Here is a 21,227-nt window from a genome sequence, read left to right as displayed (position 1 = left end):
CCAGATCCCCCCAGATCCCCCACCTCGAGCAGGGTGTAGCGGGAGCTCCTCTTGAGGAAGGTGCGGGAGGCCTTGTCCCGCCAGGAGTGCGCGGCCGCCACCTGCAGCTCCAGCTGCCGCAGCTCCTCCAGCCGCACCGGCAGGTCCCGGCCCACGGCCACCAGCCCCTCCAGGTCGTCCAGGCACGGGTAGTGGTCGCCGTTCTGAAACGGGGGCAGAGCAGCGGTTTGGGGGGGGGGAAACAGCTCGGTTTGGGGGGAAAACAGAGGCACTGGCTCAGGTTGGGGGGGGAAACAGAGGCACCGGCTCAGGTTGTGGGGGGAAACAGGCAAGGGCTCGGTTTGGGGGGGAAACAGAGGCACCGGCTCGGTTTGGGGGGGAAACAGAGGCGCCGGCTCGGTTTGGGGGGGAAACGGCATCGCTGGCTCGGTTTGGGGGGGAAAGGAAGGAAGTGGGGGAGGAGGAAGGAAGAGGGGGGGAGGGAAGGAAGGAGGAGGGGGGGAGGGAAGGAAGGAGGAGGGGGGAGGGAAGGAAGGAAGAAGGGGGAGGGAAGGAAGGAAGAAGGGGGAGGGAAGGAAGGAAGAAGGGGGAGGGAAGGAAGGAAGAAGGGGGAGGGAAGGAAGGAAGGAAGCAAGGAAGGAAGGAAGGAAGCAAGGAAGGAGGAGGGGGGAGGGAAGGAAGGAGGAGGGGGGAGGGAAGGAAGGAAGAGGGGGGAGGGAAGGAAGGAAGGAAGAGGGGGGAGGGAAGGAAGGAAGGAAGAGGGGGGAGGGAAGGAAGGAAGGAAGAGGGGGGAGGGAAGGAAGGAAGGAGGAGGGGGGAGGGAGGGAAGGAAGGAGGAGGGGGGAGGGAGGGAAGGAAGGAGGAGGGGGGAGGGAAGGAAGGAAGGAGGAGGGGGGAGGGAGGGAAGGAAGGAGGAGGGGGGAGGGAGGGAAGGAGGAGGAGGGAGGGAAGGAAGGAGGAGGGGGGAGGGAAGGAAGGAGGAGGGGGGAGGGAAGGAAGGAGGAGGGGGGAGGGAAGGAAGGAGGAGGGGGGAGGGAAGGAAGGAGGAGGGGGGAGGGAAGGAAGGAGGAGGGGGGAGGGAAGGAAGGAAGGAGGAGGGGGGAGGGAGGGAAGGAAGGAGGAGGGGGGAGGGAGGGAAGGAGGAGGAGGGAGGGAAGGAAGGAGGAGGGGGGAGGGAAGGAAGGAGGAGGGGGGAGGGAAGGAAGGAGGAGGGGGGAGGGAGGGAAGGAGGAGGGGGGAGGGAGGGAAGGAGGAGGGGGGAGGGAGGGAAGGAGGAGGGGGGAGGGAGGGAAGGAGGAGGGGGGAGGGAGGGAAGGAGGAGGGGGGAGGGAGGGAAGGAGGAGGGGGGAGGGAGGGAAGGAGGAGGGGGGAGGGAGGGAAGGAGGAGGGGGGAGGGAGGGAAGGAGGAGGGGGGAGGGAGGGAAGGAGGAGGGGGGAGGGAAGGAAGGAGGAGGGGGGAGGGAAGGAAGGAGGAGGGGGGAAGGAAGGAGGAGGAGGGAAGGAAGGAAGAAGGGGGAGGGAAGGAAGGAAGGAAAAGGTGGGGAGGGAAGGAAGGAAGGAAAAGGTGGGGAGGGAAGGAAGGAAGGAAAAGGTGGGGAGGGAAGGAAGGAGGGAGGGAGGAATGAAGGAATGAAGGAGGGAAGGAGGGAAGGAGGGAAGGAAAAGGGGGAGAGGGAAGGGAGGAAAAGGGGGAGAGGGAAGGGAGGAAAAGGGGGAGAGGGAAGGGAGGAAAAGGGCCTTTTAAACCCCTCCAGGGATGGTCTAGGGAGTCCCAGGGGTGTTTGGGGTCCCTGAGGGGGCAGTTGGGGTCCCGGGGGGGTGTTTGGGGTCCCTGAGGGGGCAGTTGGGGTCCCGGGGGGGGGCGTTTGGGGTCCCTGAGGGGGCAGTTGGGGTCCCGGGGGGGTGTTTGGGGTCCCTGAGGGGGCAGTTGGGGTCCCGGGAGGGGTGTTTGGGGTCCCTGAGGGGGCAGCTGGGGTCCCGGGGGGGTGTTTGGGGTCCCTGAGGGGGCAGTTGGGGTCCCGGGGGGGTGTTTGGGGTCCCTGAGGGGGCAGTTGGGGTCCCGGGGGGGTGTTTGGGGTCCCTGAGGGGGCAGTTGGGGTCCCGGGGGGGTGTTTGGGGTCCCTGAGGGGGCAGTTGGGGTCCCGGGGGGGTGTTTGGGGTCCCTGAGGGGGCAGTTGGGGTCCCTGAGGGGGCAGTTGGGGTCCCGGGGGGTGTTTGGGGTCCCTGAGGGGGCAGTTGGGGTCCCTGAGGGGGCAGTTGGGGTCCCGGGGGGTGTTTGGGGTCCCTGAGGGGGCAGTTGGGGTCCCGGGGGGTGTTTGGGGTCCCTGAGGGGGCAGTTGGGGTCCCGGGGGGGCGTTTGGGGTCCCTGAGGGGGCAGTTGGGGTCCCGGGGGGGTGTTTGGGGTCCCTGAGGGGGCAGTTGGGGTCCCAGGGGGGTGTTTGGGGTCCCGGGGGGGTGTTTGGGGTCCCTGAGGGGGCAGTTGGGGTCCCAGGGGGGTGGTGTTTGGGGTCCCTGAGGGGGCAGTTGGGGTCCCAGGGGGTGTTTGGGGTCCCTGAGGGGGCAGTTGGGGTCCCGGGGGGGTGTTTGGGGTCCCTGAGGGGGCAGTTGGGGTCCCGGGGGTGTTTGGGGTCCCTGAGGGGGCAGTTGGGGTCCCGGGGGGGTGTTTGGGGTCCCTGAGGGGGCAGTTGGGGTCCCGGGGGGTGTTTGGGGTCCCTGAGGGGGCAGTTGGGGTCCCGGGGGGGTGTTTGGGGTCCCTGAGGGGGCAGTTGGGGTCCCGGGGGGTGTTTGGGGTCCCTGAGGGGGCAGTTGGGGTCCCGGGGGGGTGTTTGGGGTCCCTGAGGGGGCAGTTGGGGTCCCGGGGGGTGTTTGGGGTCCCTGAGGGGGCAGTTGGGGTCCCGGGGGGGTGTTTGGGGTCCCTGAGGGGGCAGTTGGGGTCCCGGGGCGGTGTTTGGGGTCCCTGAGGGGGCAGTTGGGGTCCCGGGGGGGTGTTTGGGGTCCCTGAGGGGGCAGTTGGGGTCCCAGGGGGGTGTTTGGGGTCCCTGAGGGGGCAGTTGGGGTCCCAGGGGGGTGTTTGGGGTCCCTGAGGGGGCAGTTGGGGTCCCGGGGGGGGCGTTTGGGGTCCCTGAGGGGGCAGTTGGGGTCCCAGGGGGGTGTTTGGGGTCCCTGAGGGGGCAGTTGGGGTCCCAGGGGTGTTTGGGGTCCCTGAGGGGGCAGTTGGGGTCCCTGAGGGGGCAGTTGGGGTCCCGGGGGGTGTTTGGGGTCCCTGAGGGGGCAGTTGGGGTCCCAGGGGGGTGTTTGGGGTCCCTGAGGGGGCAGTTGGGGTCCCGGGGGGTGTTTGGGGTCCCTGAGGGGGGTGTTTGGGGTCCCGGGGGGGGCGTTTGGGGTCCCTGAGGGGGCAGTTGGGGTCCCTGAGGGGGCAGTTGGGGTCCCTGAGGGGGCAGTTGGGGTCCCAGGGGGTGTTTGGGGTCCCTGAGGGGGCAGTTGGGGTCCCGGGGGGGTGTTTGGGGTCCCTGAGGGGGCAGTTGGGGTCCCGGGGGTGTTTGGGGTCCCTGAGGGGGCAGTTGGGGTCCCAGGGGGGTGTTTGGGGTCCCTGAGGGGGCAGTTGGGGTCCCGGGGGGGTGTTTGGGGTCCCTGAGGGGGCAGTTGGGGTCCCGGGGGGGTGTTTGGGGTCCCTGAGGGGGCAGTTGGGGTCCCAGGGGGGTGTTTGGGGTCCCTGAGGGGGCAGTTGGGGTCCCGGGGGGGTGTTTGGGGTCCCTGAGGGGGCAGTTGGGGTCCCGGGGGGGTGTTTGGGGTCCCTGAGGGGGCAGTTGGGGTCCCAGGGGGGTGTTTGGGGTCCCTGAGGGGGCAGTTGGGGTCCCGGGGGGTGTTTGGGGTCCCTGAGGGGGCAGTTGGGGTCCCGGGGGGGTGTTTGGGGTCCCTGAGGGGGCAGTTGGGGTCCCAGGGGGGTGTTTGGGGTCCCTGAGGGGGCAGTTGGGGTCCCAGGGGGGTGTTTGGGGTCCCTGAGGGGGCAGTTGGGGTCCCAGGGGGGTGTTTGGGGTCCCTGAGGGGGCAGTTGGGGTCCCAGGGGGGTGGTGTTTGGGGTCCCTGAGGGGGCAGTTGGGGTCCCAGGGGGGTGGTGTTTGGGGTCCCTGAGGGGGCAGTTGGGGTCCCGGGGGGGCAGTTGGGGTCCCGGGGGGGTGTTTGGGGTCCCTGAGGGGGCAGTTGGGGTCCCAGGGGGGTGTTTGGGGTCCCTGAGGGGGCAGTTGGGGTCCTGGGGGTGTTTGGGGTCCCTGAGGGGGCAGTTGGGGTCCCGGGGGTCTTTGGGGTCCCTGAGGGGGCAGTTGGGGTCCCAGGGGGGTGTTTGGGGTCCCTGAGGGGGCAGTTGGGGTCCCAGGGGGGTGTTTGGGGTCCCTGAGGGGGCAGTTGGGGTCGCAGGGGGGTGGTGTTTGGGGTCCCTGAGGGGGCAGATGGGGTCCCGGGGGGGTGTTTGGGGTCCCTGAGGGGGCAGTTGGGGTCCCTGAGGGGGTGGTTGGGGTCCCGGGGGGTGTTTGGGGTCCCTGAGGGGGCAGTTGGGGTCCCGGGGGGGTGTTTGGGGTCCCGGGGGGTGTTTGGGGGGTCACCTGGATCTCCTCGACGTCTGCGATCCACGCGCGGGCCTTGGCCAGAGCCTCTTTGAGCGCCTGGATGTTGGGGAGCAGCACCGGGATGTTTTCGGCCTCTTTGATGATGGCGGCTAAAGTGGCCGGGGGGTGTTTTTGCCTGCGGGGGGGCGGAAATGGTGAGGACCCAGGCGTCCGGTTGCTCTACACCCCCACCCCCCCAACCTCCTGACCCCCAAATCCAGGGTGACCTCCCCCCGCTAAAAGCTAAAAGTTTGGGATCCAGTTTGGCTTCCCCAGCCCCTTTCCCACCCTATAAATACGGGGGGCACCCCCAGCCCCTTATACCCCCCTAGAGATATGGGGGGCACCCCCAGCCCCTTTATCCCCCCTATAAATATGGGGAGCACCCCCAGCCCCTTATACCCCCCTATAAATACAGGGGGCACCCCCAGCAAATATGGGGAGCACCCCCATCCCCTTATACCCCCCTATAAACATGGGGAGCACCCCCAGCCCCTTATACCCCCACTAAAGATATAGGGGGTACCCCCAGCAAATATGGGGGGCACCCCAAGCCCCTTATACCCCCCTATAAATACAGGGGGCACCCCCAGCCCCTTATACCCCCACTAAAGATATAGGGGGCACCCCCAGCAAATATGGGGGGCACCCCCAGCCCCTTATACCCCCCTATAAATATGGGGAGCACCCCCAGCCCCTTATCAGCCCCTGTAAATATGGGGAGCACTCACAGCCCCTTATCCCCCCCTATAAATATGGGGAGCACCCCCAGCCCCTTATACCCCCACTAAAGACATAGGGGGCACCCCCAGCAAATATGGGGGGCACCCCCAGCCCCTTATACCCCCCTATAAATACAGGGGGCACTCCCATTCCCTTATACCCCCCTAGAGATATGGGGGGCACCCCCAGCCCCTTTATCCCCCCTATAAATATGGGGGGCACCCCCAGCCCCTTTATCCCCCCTATAAACATGGGGAGCACCCCCAGCCCCTTATACCCCCACTAAAGATATAGGGGGCACCCCCCTATAAATATGGGGGGCACCCCCAGCCCCTTATACCCCCCTATAAATACGGGGGGCACCCCCATCCCCTTATACCCCCACTAAAGACATATGGGGTACCCCCAGCAAATATGGGGGGCACCCCCAGCCCCTTATACCCCCCTATAAATACAGGGGGCACCCCCAGTCCCTTATACCCCCCTAGAGATATGAGGGGCACACCCAGCCCCTTTATCCCCCCTATAAATATGGGGAGCACCCCCAGCCCCTTATACCCCCCTATAAATACAGGGGGCACCCCCAGCCCCTTATACCCCCACTAAAGATATAGGGGGCACCCCCAGCAAACATGGGGGGCACCCCCAGCCCCTTATACCCCCCTATAAATACAGGGGGCACTCCCAGCCCCTTATACCCCCACTAAAGACATAGGGGGCACCCCCAGCAAATATGGGGGGCACCCCCAGCCCCTTATACCCCCCTATAAATACAGGGGGCACCCCCAGCCCCTTATACCCCCCTATAAATACAGGAGACACCCCCAGCCCCTTTGTCCCCCTCCAGAAATATGGGGTGCAGCCCTTTCCCCCCCCCCAAACACACAAAGTGCAGCCCCCAGCCCCTTTCCCCCCCCCCAAACACACAAGGGACACCCCCAACCCTGTGTCGTCCCCCCCCCAAAAATATGGGGGTTCGCCCTGACCTGGCCTCCAGACACATCTGGGCCTTCTCCTCCCAGCGCTGGGCGATGGTGAGCAGCTCGCCCAGCTCGCCCATGGCCACCTCCACCTCGGGGCTGGGCGCCACGGTGCGGCCCGCCTGGATCAGGCCCCGCATGACGTGGAGGGGGACGCGGGCGCGCGGGGACCTCAGGGTGGCCGTCACCTCCTCCAGCCAGGCGCTCTGGGCCACCTGTCGCTCCAAACGGCCGCTTTCGGGTACCTCCACCCCCAAACGGCTCCCTCGTTCCAGCAGCGAGCGCAGAACGCCGGGGTCCGGGGGGGTCGAGTCCAAAGCGGCTCGTGCTTCGGCTTGAAAGGCTTCGACGTGCTCCAGCAGGGCCTGGAGGGTTGGGGACAGGGTGGGTGACACGTGTGTCACCCTCTTGGGGGGATGGGACCCCCCTCCCGGCTCACCTGGACGTCCCCGATTTGGTGCATGACGCAGGGGAGTTGGTTCATCTGGTCCAGGAAGGCGCGGAGCTCGTCCACCGTGAGTGAGGGGGCCGGCACCCTGGGGACAGCGCGGTGTCACCGGAGGGGGGACAATGCGGACGCGGTGGGGGACACGGCGGGGATGGGGGGACATAAGGGACAGGAGGGGGACACGGGGGAGGGGGACACAGGGGAGGGGGACACAGGGGACAGGATGAGGACAAGGGGGATGTGACATGGATGTGGGGGACAGGATGGGGACAAGGGGGATGGGACAAGGGGGATGGGACAAGGGGGATGGGACAAGGGGGATGGGACAAGGGAGATGGGACAAGGGGGATGGGACAAGGGGGACATGGGAGATGCGACACGGGGGACAGGATGGGGACACAGGAGATGGGGACAGGAGGGATGGGACATGGGGGACACAGGGGATGGGGACAGGAGGGATGGGACATGGGGGACACGGGGGATGGGGACACAGGGGATGGGACATGGATGTGGGGGACAGGATGGGGACAAGGGGGACAGGATGGGGACAAGGGGGACAGGACGGGGAAACGGGAGATGCGACATGGGGGACAGGATGGGGACACGGGGGATGGGGACAGGAGGAATGGGACATGGGGGACACGGGGGATGGGGACACGGGGGACACGGGGGATTGGACATGGGGACAAGGGGGATGGGACATGGGGACAAGGGGGATGGGACATGGATGTGGGGGACAGGATGGGGACAAGCGGGATGGGACATGGGGACAAGGGGGACAGGATGGGGACATGGGAGATGCGACATGGGGGACAGGATGGGGACACAGGGGATGGGGACAGGAGGGGTGGGACATGGGGGACACGGGGGATGGGGACATGGGGGACACGGGGGATGGGGACATGGGGGACACGGGGGACACGGGGGACACGGGGGACACGGGGGATTGGACATGGGGACACGGGGGATGGGACATGGATGTGGGGGACAGGATGGGGACAAGCGGGATGGGACATGGGGACAAGGGGGATGGGACATGGATGTGGGGGATAGGATGGGGACAAGGGGGATGGGACATGGGGGACAGGATGGGGACACAGGGGATGGGACATGGATGTGGGGGACAGCATGGGGACAAGGGGGACACGATGGGAACAAGGGGGACAGGATGGGAACAAGGGGGACAAAGAGGCCACAGGAGAGGACAGAGCGGGGGACAGAGCGGGGGACAGAGCGGTCACAAGGGGGGGCACAGGAGGGGCCAAGGAGGGACAGAGGGGCCACGGGAGGGGACAGAGGGGCCACGGGAGGGGACAGAGGGGCCACGGGAGGGGACAGAGGGGCCACGGGAGGGGACAGAGGGGGCCAGCGGGGCCACTGACCCGGTCTCCTGTGAGCTGATGAGCCCCAGGGCCTCGGACACGCAGTGCTCGGCCTGGCCCAGGCAGCTCTTGAGCCGGTGCAGCAGCTCGTTCTCGGGGAACTTGCGCTCCCGCGCCTCCGACTCCAGCGCCCGCAGCTCCTCCAGCGCTGGGGGGGCGCACAGGGGGGGTCGGGATGCAAAATGACCCCCCCGCACCCCAAAAAACCACCCCGCACGCCCCAAAAACACAGCCCGGGGTCCCAAAAGTCTCATTGACTGCAGCTCTGACTGCGCTGGGGGGGAAATGGGGCGTGGACCCCAAAATGACCCCCCCAGAATACAAAGTAACCCCCAGGACCCCCCAAAATGAGCCCTGGGGATCCCAAAATATCCCCCAGGACCCCCCAAAATGAGCCTTGGGGATCCCAAAATAAGCCCCGGGACCCCAAAACATCCCCTGCTGAGACCCCAAAACCACCCTGAAGATCCCAAAGGAACCCCCAGGACCCCAAAATATCCCCCCCAGGATCCCCCAAAATGACACTTGGGGACCCCAAAAGAACCCCTAGGACCCCAAAACCAGCCCCAGGACCCCCAAATATCCCCCCAGGATCCCCCAAAATGACCCTTGGGGACCCCAAAATGATCCTTAGAGAACCCAAAAGAACCCCAGGACCCCAAAACCACCACCAGGACCCCCCAAAACATCCCCCAAGATTCAAAATATCCCCCCATGACCCCCCAAAATGACCCCTGGGGACCCCAAAACGTCCCCTGGGGGGACCCCAAAACAACCCCTGGGACCCCAAAACAACCCCGAGGATTCAAAATATCCCCCCATGACCCCCCAAAATGACCCCTGGGGATCCCAAAACAACCCCTGGGGACCCCAAAACAACCCCTGGGGACCCCTCAAAACCACCACCAGGACCCCCCAAAACCACCACCAGGACCCCCCAAAACAACCCTTGGGGACCCCAAAACAACCCCAAGGATTCAAAATATCCCATGACCCCCCAAAATGACCCCTGGGGACCCCAAAACCACCCCGGGGACCCCAAAACAACCCCTGGGGACCCCAAAACAACCCCAAGGATTCAAAATATCCCCCCACGACCCCCCAAAATGACCCCTGGGGACCCCAAAACAACCCCTGGGGACCCCAAAACAACCCCCGGGACCCCTCAAAACCACCACCAGGACCCCCCAAAACCACCCCTGGGGACCCCAAAACAACCCCGAGGATTCAAAATATCCCCCCATGACCCCCCAAAATGACCCCTGGGGACCCCAAAACGTCCCCTGGGGGGACCCCAAAACAACCCTTGGGGACCCCAAAACAACCCCGAGGATTCAAAATATCCCCCCATGACCCCCCAAAATGACCCCTGGGGACCCCAAAACAGCCCCTGGGGACCCCAAAACATCCCCCAAGATTCAAAATATCCCCCCATGACCCCCCAAAATGACCCCTGGGGATCCCAAAACAACCCCTGGGGACCCCAAAACAACCCCCGGGACCCCTCAAAACCACCCCCAGGACCCCCCAAAACCACCCCTGGGGACCCCAAAACCACCACCAGGAACCCCCAAAACAACCCTTGGGGACCCCAAAACAACCCCAAGGATTCAAAATATCCCCCCATGACCCCCCAAAATGACCCCTGGGGACCCCAAAACCACCCCTGGGGACCCCAAAACAACCCCAAGGATTCAAAATATCCCCCCACGACCCCCCAAAATGACCCCTGGGTACCCCAAAACAACCCCTGGGGACCCCAAAACCACCCCGGGGACCCCAAAACCCCCCCGAACTCACTGCGTTTGCGCCCGTCCTCCAGCTCCAGCGCCACCCGCACTTTGTTGGCCCAGGTGTCGAAGGACTCGGCGCGCACCTTGAGCTTGTGCAGCATGGCGGGCAGCTCGTCCAGGGTGTAGCGGTACCTGGGGGGGGGTTTAGGGAGTTTTGGGGGGGTTCTGGGGGTCAGCACCCCCCCCACGGCACTTTGAGGGGGTCCTGGTTGGTCCCAAGGGGGAAACAGGAGCCCTGGTTGGACCCAAGGGGGAAATAGGAGCCCCCAAAATGGGGGATGTGGCTGCTCTGAAGGGGATGGGGGATGAGACCCCCCCCCCCCCACCAAGGAACATAGAGGTGCTCAGCACCCCAAAAATCTGCTCTGTCCATAAAAGCAACTCAAGTGGCACCAAATGGCACCCATGGCCCCCCAAGGCATGAGAAGATCACCAAGCACCCCCAAACTGGACCCATGGATCCCTCAAACTGGAACCATGGACCCTCAAACTGGACCCATGGAGCCCCAAACTGGACCCATGGACCCCTCAAACTGGACCCATGGACCCTCAAACTGGAACCATGGACCCCCAAACTGGACCCATGAACCCTCAAACTGGACCCATGGAGCCCCAAACTGGAACAATGAACCCGTCAAACTGGACCCATGGACCCGTCAAACTGGACCCATGGAGCCCTCAAACTGGAACCATGAACCCTCAAACTGGAACCATGGACCCTCAAACTGGAACCATGGACCCTCAAACTGGACCCATGGACCCCTCAAACTGGACCCATGGACCCTCAAACTGGACTCATGGACCCCCAAACTGGACCCATGGACCCCTCAAACTGGACCCATGGAGCCTCAAACTGGACCCATGGACCCCCAAACTGGACCCATGGAGCCTCAAACTGGACCCATGGACCCCCAAACTGGACCCATGGACCCCTCAAACTGGACCCATGGACCCCTCAAACTGGAACCATGGACCCTCAAACTGGAACCATGGACCCCCAAACTGGATTCACGGACCCCCAAACCAGACCCATGGACCCCTCAAACTGGACCCATGAACCCCTCAAACTGGACCCATGGAGCCCCAAACTGGACCCATGTAGCCTCAAACTGGACCCATGGACCCCCAAACTGGACCCATGGACCCCCAAACTGGACCCATGGACCCCTCATTCCCCCCAAACTGTCCCGATGTCACCCCCAAACTGTCCCCATGTCCCCCTCCAGGGACACACTGAGCCCCCCAAACTGTCCCCATATTGGACCCATGACTCCCCCAGCAACCCCACTGTCCCCATATGACCCCCAGGGACACACTGAGACCCCCAAATCATCCCCATGTCCCAGTCAGGGACTCACTGAGACCCCCAAACCATCCCCATGTCCCCCCAGGGACACACTGAGACCCCCAAACTGTCCCCATGTCCCCCAAAAACCATTCCCATATGACCCCCAGGGACACACTGAGACCCCCAAACCGTCCCCGTGTCCCCCCAGGGACACACTGAGACCCCCAAACTGTCCCCATGTCCCCCCAGGGACACACTGAGACCCCCAAACTGTCCCCATGTCCCCCCCAGGGACACACTGAGACCCCCAAACCATCCCCATGTCCCCCCAGGGACACACTGAGACCCCCAAACCATCCCCTTATCACCCCCAGGGACACTTCGAGGCCCCCGAGCCCCCTCTCCCATCCCCCCCACACCTCCTAGACCCCTCCCAAAAGCATGGGGACCCCCTCCAAAGCGTGGGGACCCCCCCCCAAAGCGTGTGGCCCCCCCACCTGAGGTACTGCTTGCTGCGGGGGCACTTGCAGAGGTCGTCCATGTGGTAGAGGGACACAACGAGTCCCCCAGGCCCCCAAACTGTCCCCATGTCCCCCCAGGGACACACTGAGACCCCCAAACTGTCCCCATACGACCCCCAGGGACACACTGAGACCCCCAAACCGTCCCCATGTCCCCCCAGGGACACACTGAGACCCCCAAACTGTCCCCATGTCCCCCCCAGGGACACACTGAGACCCCCAAACTGTCCCCATATCACCCCCAGGGACACACTGAGACCCCCAAACTGTCCCCATGTCCCCCCCAGGGACACACTGAGACCCCCAAACCATCCCCATGTCCCCCTCCAGGGACACACTGAGACCCCCAAACCATCTCCATGTCCCCCCAGGGACACACTGAGACCCCCAAACTGTCCCCATGTCCCCCCAGGGACACACTGAGACCCCCAAACCATCCCCATGTCCCCCAGGGACACACTGAGACCCCCAAACCATCCCCATGTCCCCCCCAGGGACACACTGAGACCCCCAAACCATCCCCATGTGCCCCCAGGGACACACTGAGACCCCCAAACCATCCCCATGTCCCCCCAGGGACACACTGAGACCCCCAAACTGTCCCCATGTCCCCCCCAGGGACACACTGAGACCCCCAAACCATCCCCATGTCCCCCCAGGGACACACTGAGACCCCAAAACTGTCCCCATGTCCCCCCAGGGACACACTGAGACCCCCAAACTGTCCCCATGTACCCCCCAGGGACACACTGAGACTCCCAAACCATCCCCATGTCCCCCCAGGGACACACTGAGACCCCCAAACTGTCCCCATGTACCCCCCAGGGACACACTGAGACCCCAAACTGTCCCCATGTCCCCCAAAAACCATCCCCATACGACCCCCAAGGGACACACTGAGACCCCCAAACCATCCCCTTATCACCCCCCCCAGGGACACTTCGAGGCCCCCGAGCCCCCTCTCCCATCCCCCCCATACCTCCTAGACCCCTCCCAAAAGCATGGGGACCCCCTCCAAAGCGTGGGGACCCCCCCCAAAGCGTGTGGCCCCCCCACCTGAGGTACTGCTTGCTGCGGGGGCACTTGCAGAGGTCGTCCATGTGGTAGAGGGACACAACGAGTCCCCCAGCCCCCCAACTGTCCCCATGTCCCCCCCAGGGACACACTGAGACCCCCAAACCATCCCCATGTCCCCCCCAGGGACACACTGAGACCCCCAAACCATCCCCATGTCCCCCCAGGGACACACTGAGACCCCCAAACCATCCCCATGTCCCCCCAGGGACTCACTGAGACCCCCAAACCATCCCCATGTCCCCCCAGGGACACACTGAGACCCCCAAACTGTCCCCATGTCCCCCAAAAACCATTCCCATATGACCCCCAAGGACACACTGAGACCCCCAAACCGTCCCCATGTCCCCCCAGGGACACACTGAGACCCCCAAACCATCCCCATGTCCCCCCAGGGACACACTGAGACCCCCAAACTGTCCCCATGTGCCCCCAGGGACACACTGAGACCCCCAAACCATCCCCATGTCCCCCCAGGGACACACTGAGACCCCCAAACCATCCCCATGTGCCCCCAGGGACACACTGAGACCCCCAAACTGTCCCCATGTCCCCCCAAAACCATTCCCATATGACCCCCAGGGACACACTGAGACCCCCAAACCATCCCCATGTCCCCCCAGGGACACACTGAGACCCCCAAACTGTCCCCATGTCCCCCCAGGGACACACTGAGACCCCCAAACCATCCCCATGTCCCCCCAGGGACTCACTGAGACCCCCAAACCATCCCCTTATCACCCCCAGGGACACACTGAGACTCCCAAACCATCCCCATGTCCCCCCAGGGACACACTGAGACCCCCAAACCATCCCCTTATCACCCCCAGGGACACACTGAGACCCCCAAACCATCCCCATGTCCCCCCAGGGACTCACTGAGACCCCCAAACCATCCCCATATGACCCCCAGGGACACACTGAGACCCCCAAACCATCCCCATGTCCCCCCAGGGACACATTGAGACCCCCAAACCATCCCCATGTCCCCCCAGGGACACACTGAGACCCCCAAACCATCCCCATGTCCCCCCAGGGACACACTGAGACCCCCAAACCATCCCCATGTCCCCCAGGGACACACTGAGACCCCCAAACCATCCCCATATGACCCCCAGGGACACATTGAGACCCCCAAACCATCCCCATGTCCCCCAGGGACACACTGAGACCCCCAAACTGTCCCCATGTCCCCCCCAGGGACTCACTGAGACCCCTCCCAGCCCCCCAAACCATCCCCTTATCACCCCCAGGGACACTTCGAGGCACCCGAGCCCCCTCTCCCATCCCCCCCACACCTCCTAGACCCCTCCCAAAAGCATGGGGACCCCCCCAAAGCGTGGGGACCCCCCCCAAAGCGTGTGGCCCCCCCACCTGAGGTACTGCTTGCTGCGGGGGCACTTGCAGAGGTCGTCCATGTGGTAGAGGGACACAACGAGTTCCCCAGGCCCCCAAACTGTCCCCATGTCCCACCAGGGACACACTGAGACCCCCAAACTGTCCCCATGTCCCCCCAGGGACACACTGAGACCCCCAAACCATCCCCATGTCCCCCCAGGGACACACTGAGACCCCCAAACCATCCCCATGTCCCCGCCAGGGACACACTGAGACCCCCAAACCATCCCCATATGACCCCCAGGGACACACTGAGACCCCCAAACCATCCCCATATGACCCCCCAGGGACACATTGAGACCCCCAAACCATCCCCATGTCCCCCCAGGGACACACTGAGACCCCCAAACCATCCCCATATGACCCCCCAGGGACACATTGAGACCCCCAAACCATCCCCATGTCCCCCAGGGACACACTGAGACCCCCAAACCATCCCCTTATCACCCCCAGGGACACTTCGAGGCCCCCGAGCCCCCTCTCCCATCCCCCCCACACCTCCTAGACCCCTCCCAAAAGCATGGGGACGCCCTCCAAAGCGTGGGGACCCCCCCCAAAGCGTGTGGCCCCCCCACCTGAGGTACTGCTTGCTGCGGGGGCACTTGCAGAGGTCGTCCATGTGGTAGAGGGACACAACGAGTCCCCCAGACCCCCAAACCATCCCCATGTCCCCCCAGGGACACACTGAGACCCCCAAACTGTCCCGATGTCCCCCCAAAACCATTCCCCTATGATCCCCAGGGACACACTGAGACCCCCAAACCATCCCCATGTCCCCCCAGGGACACACTGAGACCCCCAAACCATCCCCTTATCACCCCCAGGGACACTTCGAGGCCCCCGAGCCCCCTCTCCCATCCCCCCCACACCTCCTAGACCCCTCCCAAAAGCATGGGGACCCCCTCCAAAGCGTGGGGACCCCCCCCAAAGCGTGTGGCCCCCCCACCTGAGGTACTGCTTGCTGCGGGGGCACTTGCAGAGGTCGTCCATGTGGTAGAGGCAGACGAGGCACTGGGGGCAGTCGTAGCAGGCCAGCGCCGACAGGAAGCACGTGGTCTTGCACTTGTCGCACTGCCGCTCGTCGTCGGGGAGCAGCTCGAACGCCTCCCGCTCGGCCTCCGTGATGCCCTGGGGGGGAAACGGGGGGGAAAGCGGTGACAAAGCGGCGCTGGAGGGGGGAAAATACGACCTGAAATAGGCCTAGAGGCACCTAAGGGTTACTAAGGGCTCCTAAGAGGTCCTAAGGGCCCCAAAAATGCTCCTAAGGGCCCAAAATCGCCCCCAAAATTGCTCCTAAAGGCCCAAAATCGCTCCCAAAGGGCTCAAAAGGGTTCCTAAGGGTCCCAAAGTGCTCCTAAAAGGCCCCCAAAGAGCTCCCAAAAGGCCCCAAAGGGCACCTGAAGGGCGTCAAAGGGCTCCTAAGGGCCCCAAAGAGCTCCTAAAGGGCCCAAAAATGTCCCTGAAATAGACCTAAAGGTCCCAAAGAGCTCCCAAGAGGCCCCAAAGAGCTCCTAAAGGGCCCCAAAGAGCTCCTAAAGTGCCCAAAACTGCCCCCAAAATCGCTCCTAAACCCCTCCCACACCCCCTCCACACCCCCCCACCTCCCAAACTCCCCCCAAAACCCCATTTCCTCCCCACTAAACCCCCCCACACTCCTCCAAACCCCTCCCACACACCCCAAACCACCCTCTCACCCCCAACCCCCCCCCAAAACCCCATTTCCTCCCCACTAAACCCCCCCAAACCCCTCCCACACACCCCAAACCCCTCCCACACCCCCTCCAAACCCCTCCCACACCCCCCCAAACCCCTCCCACACCCCCCCAAACCTCTCCCCCCCCCAAACCCCTCCCACACCCCCTCCAAACCCCTCCCACACCCCCTCCAAACCCCTCCCACACACCCCCCAAGCCCCTCCCACACACCCCCCAAACCCCTCCCACACCCCCCCAAACCCCTCCCACACACCCCAAACCACCCTCCCACCCCCAACCCCCCCCCCCCAAAACCCCATTTCCTCCCCACTAAACCCCCCAAACCCCTCCCACACACCCCAAACCCCTCCCACTCCCCTCCAAACCCCTCCCACACCCCCTAAACCCCTCCCACTCCCCTCCAAACCCCTCCCACACACCCCAAGCCCCTCCCACACACCCCCAAGCCCCTCCCACACCCCCCAAGCCCCTCCCACACCCCTCCAAACCCCTCCCACTCCCACTAAACCCCCCCAAACCCCTCCCACACCCCCAAAACCCCCTCCCACACACCCCAAACCACCCTCTTACCCCCAAACCCCCCCCAAAACCCCATTTCCTCCCCGCTAAACCCCCCCAAACCCCTCCAAACCCCTCCCACACCCCCCAAACCCCCTCCCACCCCCCAAACCCACCCCAAACCACCCCCACACCCACCCCAAAATCCCCCCAAAACCCCATTTCCTCCCCACTAAACCCCCCCAAGCCCCTCCCACACCCCACCAAACCCCTCCCACACACCCCCAAGCCCCTCCCACACCCCCTCCAAACCCCTCCCACACACCCCAAGCCCCTCCCACCCCCCAAACCCCTCCCACACCCCCTCCAAACCCCTCCCACACCCCCCAAGCCCCTCCCACATCCCTCCAAACCCCCCCACACACCCCCAAGCCCCTCCCACACCCCTCCAAACCCCTCCCACACCCCCTCCAAACCCCTCCCACACCCCCTCCAAACCCCTCCCACACACCCCCAAGCCCCTCCCACACACCCCCCAAGCCCCTCCCACACACCCCAAACCACCCTCCCACCCCCAACCCCCCCCCCAAACCCCCATTTCCTCCCCACTAAACCCCCCCAAGCCCCTCCCACACCCCCCAAACCCCCCCCGAAACCACATTTCCTCCCCACTAAACCCCCCCAAGCCCCTCCCACACCCCCAAAACCCCCTCCCACACCCCCAACCCCCCCCCAAACCCCATTTCCTCCCCACTAAACCCCCCCAAACCCCTCCCACACCCCCAAAACCCCCTCCCACACACCCCAAACCACCCTCTTACCCCCAAACCCCCCCCCAAAACCCCATTTCCTCCCCACTAAACCCCCCCAAACCCCTCCCACACACCCCAAACCCCTCCCACACCCCCTCCAAACCCCTCCCACTCCCCTCCAAACCCCTCCCACACCCCCCCAAACCCCTCCCACACCCCCCCAAACCCCTCCCACACACCCCCCAAGCCCCTCCCACACACCCCAAACCACCCTCCCACCCCCAAACCACCCTCCCACCCCCAAACCCCCCCCCCAAAACCCCATTTCCTCCCCACTAAACCCCCCCAAACCCCTCCAAACCCCTCCCACACCCCCCAAACCCCCTCCCACCCCCCAAACCCACCCCAAACCACCCCCACACCCACCCCAAAATCCCCCCAAAACCCCATTTCCTCCCCACTAAACCCCCCCAAACCCCTCCCACACCCCCCCAAGCTCACCCCAAAACCCCCCCAAAACCCCATTTCCTCCCCACTAACGCCCCCCAAAACCCCTCCCACACCCCCCAAAACCCCCTCCCAGCCCCCAAACCCACCCCAAAATCCCCCCAAAACCCCATTTCCTCCCCACTAAACCCCCCCAAACCCCTCCAAACCCCTCCCACACCCCTCCCACACCCCCCCAAACCCCTCCCACACCCCCCAAACCCCCTCCCACCCCCCAAACCCACCCCAAACCACCCCCACACCCACCCCAAAATCCCCCCAAAACCCCATTTCCTCCCCGCTAAACCCCCCCAAACCCCTCCCACACCCCCCCAACCCCTCCCACACCCCCCCCAAACCCCTCCCACACCCCCCCCAAACCCACTTTCGGGGCTCCCCCCCTTGCCTCCCCCCACCTTCTCCAGCAGCGCCTTGCGCAGCTTGCGCTCCTCCTGCACCAGCACGAACATCTCCTTGTGCACGGCGGCCGCCAGGTTGAGGTCCAGCTTCTCCGGGCACGCCGCCATCTTGCAGATGAGCTCCTCGTGCGAGAACACGCAGTAACGCCGCAGCCGCCGGTAGTGCTCGATGCACTGCCGCCCCGCGGGGAGCTGGGGGGGGGACAGCTTAGGGACACCCCCCTAAAATTGGGGGGGGTACCCCTCGACCTAAGGCTCAGCCCGCGGGGTGAAGCGCGGGGGTGAAATCGCGGCGCGATGTGCGAAACTCCGCCAATAATCCATCAAATATGGAGATTTGGGGGTCGTGGGGTATTCTTGGGGGTCCCCTTGTGTTTTGGGGGGTGGGGGATACCAGGAATTAAGGGACACCCCAAATTTGGGGGATCCCCCTAAGCCTAAAGCTCGGCCCTTGGGTTAAACCATGGGTGCAAATCGTGGCTCAATGCACAAAACATCCCCAAACCCCCACATTATGGGGACTTTGGGGGTCACGTTGTATTCTTGGGGTTCCCCTTTGATTTGGGGGTCTCCCTGTGGTTTTTGGGGGGTGGGGGATACCAAGAATTAAGGGACACCCCAAATTTGGGGGATCCCCCTAAGCCTAAAGCTTGGCCTGTGGGTTAAACCATGGGAGCAAATTGCGGCTCAAAGGACCAAACTCCATGAACAATGCCCCAAATATGGAGATTTGGTGGTCGTGGGGTATTCTTGGGGTTCCCCCTGTGTTTTGGGGGTTCCCCTTGTGATTATGGGGGGGCAACGCTAAGAAAGAGGGGATCCCCCAAACCTAAAGCTCGGCCTGTGGGTTAAACCATGGGAGCAAATCGCGGCTCAAAGGACCAAACTCCATGAACAATCCCCCAAACATAGAGATTTGGGGGTCACATTGTATTATTGGGGGTCCCCCCAAGGGTTCCCTTTGTGTTTTAGGGGGTGGGGGATACCAAGAGTTAAGGGACACCCCAAATTTGGGGGATCCCCCTAAGCCTAAAGCTCATCCCTCGGGTTAAACCATGGGCGCAAATTGTGGCTCGATGCGCGAAACTCCGCCAATAATCCATCAAATACGGAGATCTGGGGGTCGTGGGGTATTCTTGGGGGTCCGCTTGTGTTTTGGGGGGTGGGGGATAACAAGAATTAAGGGACACCCCCAAATTTGGGGGATCCCCCTAAGCCTAAAGCTTGGCCCTCGGGTTAAACCACGGGTGCAAAATCGTGACTTGACGCACCAAACATCCCCAAACCCCCACATTATGGAGATGTCGGGGGTCATCCTGTATTCTTGGGGTTCCCCTGTGGTTTTGGGGGTTCCCCCTGTGATTATGGGGGGGCAACGCTAAGAATTTGGGGATCCCCCAAACCTAAAGCTCATCCCTCAGGTTAAACCATGGGTGCAAATCGTGGCTCAATGCACAAAACATCCCCAAACCCCCACATTATGGGGACTTTGGGGGTCACGTTGTATTCTTGGGGTTCCCCTTTGATTTGGGGGTCTCCCTGTGGTTTTTGGGGGGTGGGGGATACCAAGAATTAAGGGACACCCCAAATTTGGGGGATCCCCCTAAGCCTAAAGCTCAGCCCTTGGGTTAAACCATGGGTGCAAATCGTGGCTCAATGCACAAAACATCCCCAAACCCCCACATTATGGGGACTTTGGGGGTCACGTTGTATTCTTGGGGTTCCCCTTTGATTTGGGGGTCTCCCTGTGGTTTTTGGGGGGTGGGGGATACCAAGAATTAAGGGACACCCCAAATCTGGGGGATCCACCTAAGCCTAAAGCTTGGCCCATGGGTTAAACCATGGGAGCAAATCACGGCTCAAAGGACCAAACTCCATGAACAATGCCCCAAATATGGAGATTTGGGGGTCGTGGGGTATTCTTGGGGTTCCCCCTGTGTTTTGGGGGTTCCCCCTGTGTTTTGGGGGCTCTCCCTGTGATTCTGGGGGGGCAACGCTAAGAAAGAGGGGATCCCCCAAACCTAAAGCTCACCCCTCAGGTTAAACCATTGGAGCAAATCGCGGCTCAAAGGACCAAACTCCATGAACAATGCCCCAAATATGGAGATTTGGGGGGTTGTGGGGTATTCTTGGGGTTCCCCTTGTGTTTTGGGGGGTGGGGGATACCAGGAATTAAGGGACACCCCAAATTTGGGGGATTCCCCCAAGCCTAAAGCTTGGCCCACGGGTTAAACCATGGGAGCAAATTGCGGCTCAAAGGACCAAACTCCATGAACAATCCCCCAAATATGGAGATTTGGGGGTCACATTGTATTATTGGGGGTCCCCCCAAGGGTTCCCTTTGTGTTTTAGGGGGTGGGGGATACCAGGAATTAAGGGACACCCCAAATTTGGGGGATCCCCCTAAGCCTAAAGCTCATCCCTCGGGTTAAACCATGGGCGCAAATTGTGGCTCGATGTGCGAAACTCCACCAATAATCCATCAAATATGGAGATTTGGGGGTCGTGGGGTATTCTTGGGGTTCCCCTTGTGTTTTAGGGGATGGGGGATACCAGGAATTAAGGGACACCCCCAAATTTGGGGGATCCCCCTAAGCCTAAAGCTCAGCCCTCGGGTTAAACCATGGGCACAACTTGCGGATCGACGTGCAAAACATCCCCAAACCCCCCCATTCTGGGTATTTGGGGGTCATCCTGTATTCTTGGGGTTCCCCTGTGACTTTGGGGTTCTCCTTGTGGTTTGGGGGGGGTGGGGGATACCAAGAGTTAAGGGACCCCCCAAATTTGGGGGATCCCCCTAAGCCTAAAGCTCGGCCCATGGGTTAAACCATGGGAGCAAATCGCGGCTCAAAGGACCAAACTCCATGAACAATGCCCCAAATATGGAGATTTGGGGGTCGTGGGGTATTCTTGGGGGTCCCCTTGTGTTTTGGGGGGTGGGGGATACCAGGAATTAAGGGCCACCCCAAATTTGGGGGATCCCCCCAAGCCTAAAGCTCGGCCCTTGGTTCAAACCATGGGCACAACTTGTGGCTCGACGTGCAGAACAACCCCAAATCCCCACATTCTGGGTATTTGGGGGTCATCCTGTATTCTTGGGGTTCCCCTGTGGTTTTGGGGGTTCCCCGTGTGATTACGGGGGGGCAACG

The 21,227-nt window shown here is 63.2% G+C and overlaps 1 protein-coding gene across 2 annotated transcripts in view; it reads right to left on the bottom strand.

Annotated features, from left to right (window-relative positions):
- KDM5C (lysine demethylase 5C) overlaps positions 1-21,227 on the bottom strand; it is a 73,232-nt gene that overhangs the window by 18,077 nt on the left and 33,928 nt on the right. For both annotated transcript variants that reach the window (XM_071801251.1, XM_071801250.1), the window contains exons 14-21: positions 18,076-18,270; positions 15,155-15,336; positions 9,935-10,059; positions 8,135-8,282; positions 6,744-6,840; positions 6,311-6,669; positions 4,599-4,737; positions 24-203 (exon numbers count right to left, since the gene is read on the bottom strand). In XM_071801251.1, the coding sequence (XP_071657352.1) occupies positions 24-203; positions 4,599-4,737; positions 6,311-6,669; positions 6,744-6,840; positions 8,135-8,282; positions 9,935-10,059; positions 15,155-15,336; positions 18,076-18,270 (1,425 nt within the window). The remainder of the gene's footprint in view (positions 1-23; positions 204-4,598; positions 4,738-6,310; positions 6,670-6,743; positions 6,841-8,134; positions 8,283-9,934; positions 10,060-15,154; positions 15,337-18,075; positions 18,271-21,227) is intronic.

The sequence above is a fragment of the Patagioenas fasciata genome, chromosome 36 (genome assembly GCF_037038585.1).
Source record: "Patagioenas fasciata isolate bPatFas1 chromosome 36, bPatFas1.hap1, whole genome shotgun sequence".
NCBI classification, from domain to species: Eukaryota; Metazoa; Chordata; class Aves; order Columbiformes; family Columbidae; genus Patagioenas; species Patagioenas fasciata.
Note: the sequence above shows the minus strand (reverse complement) of the source record. Positions and strands in the feature narration are given on the sequence as shown.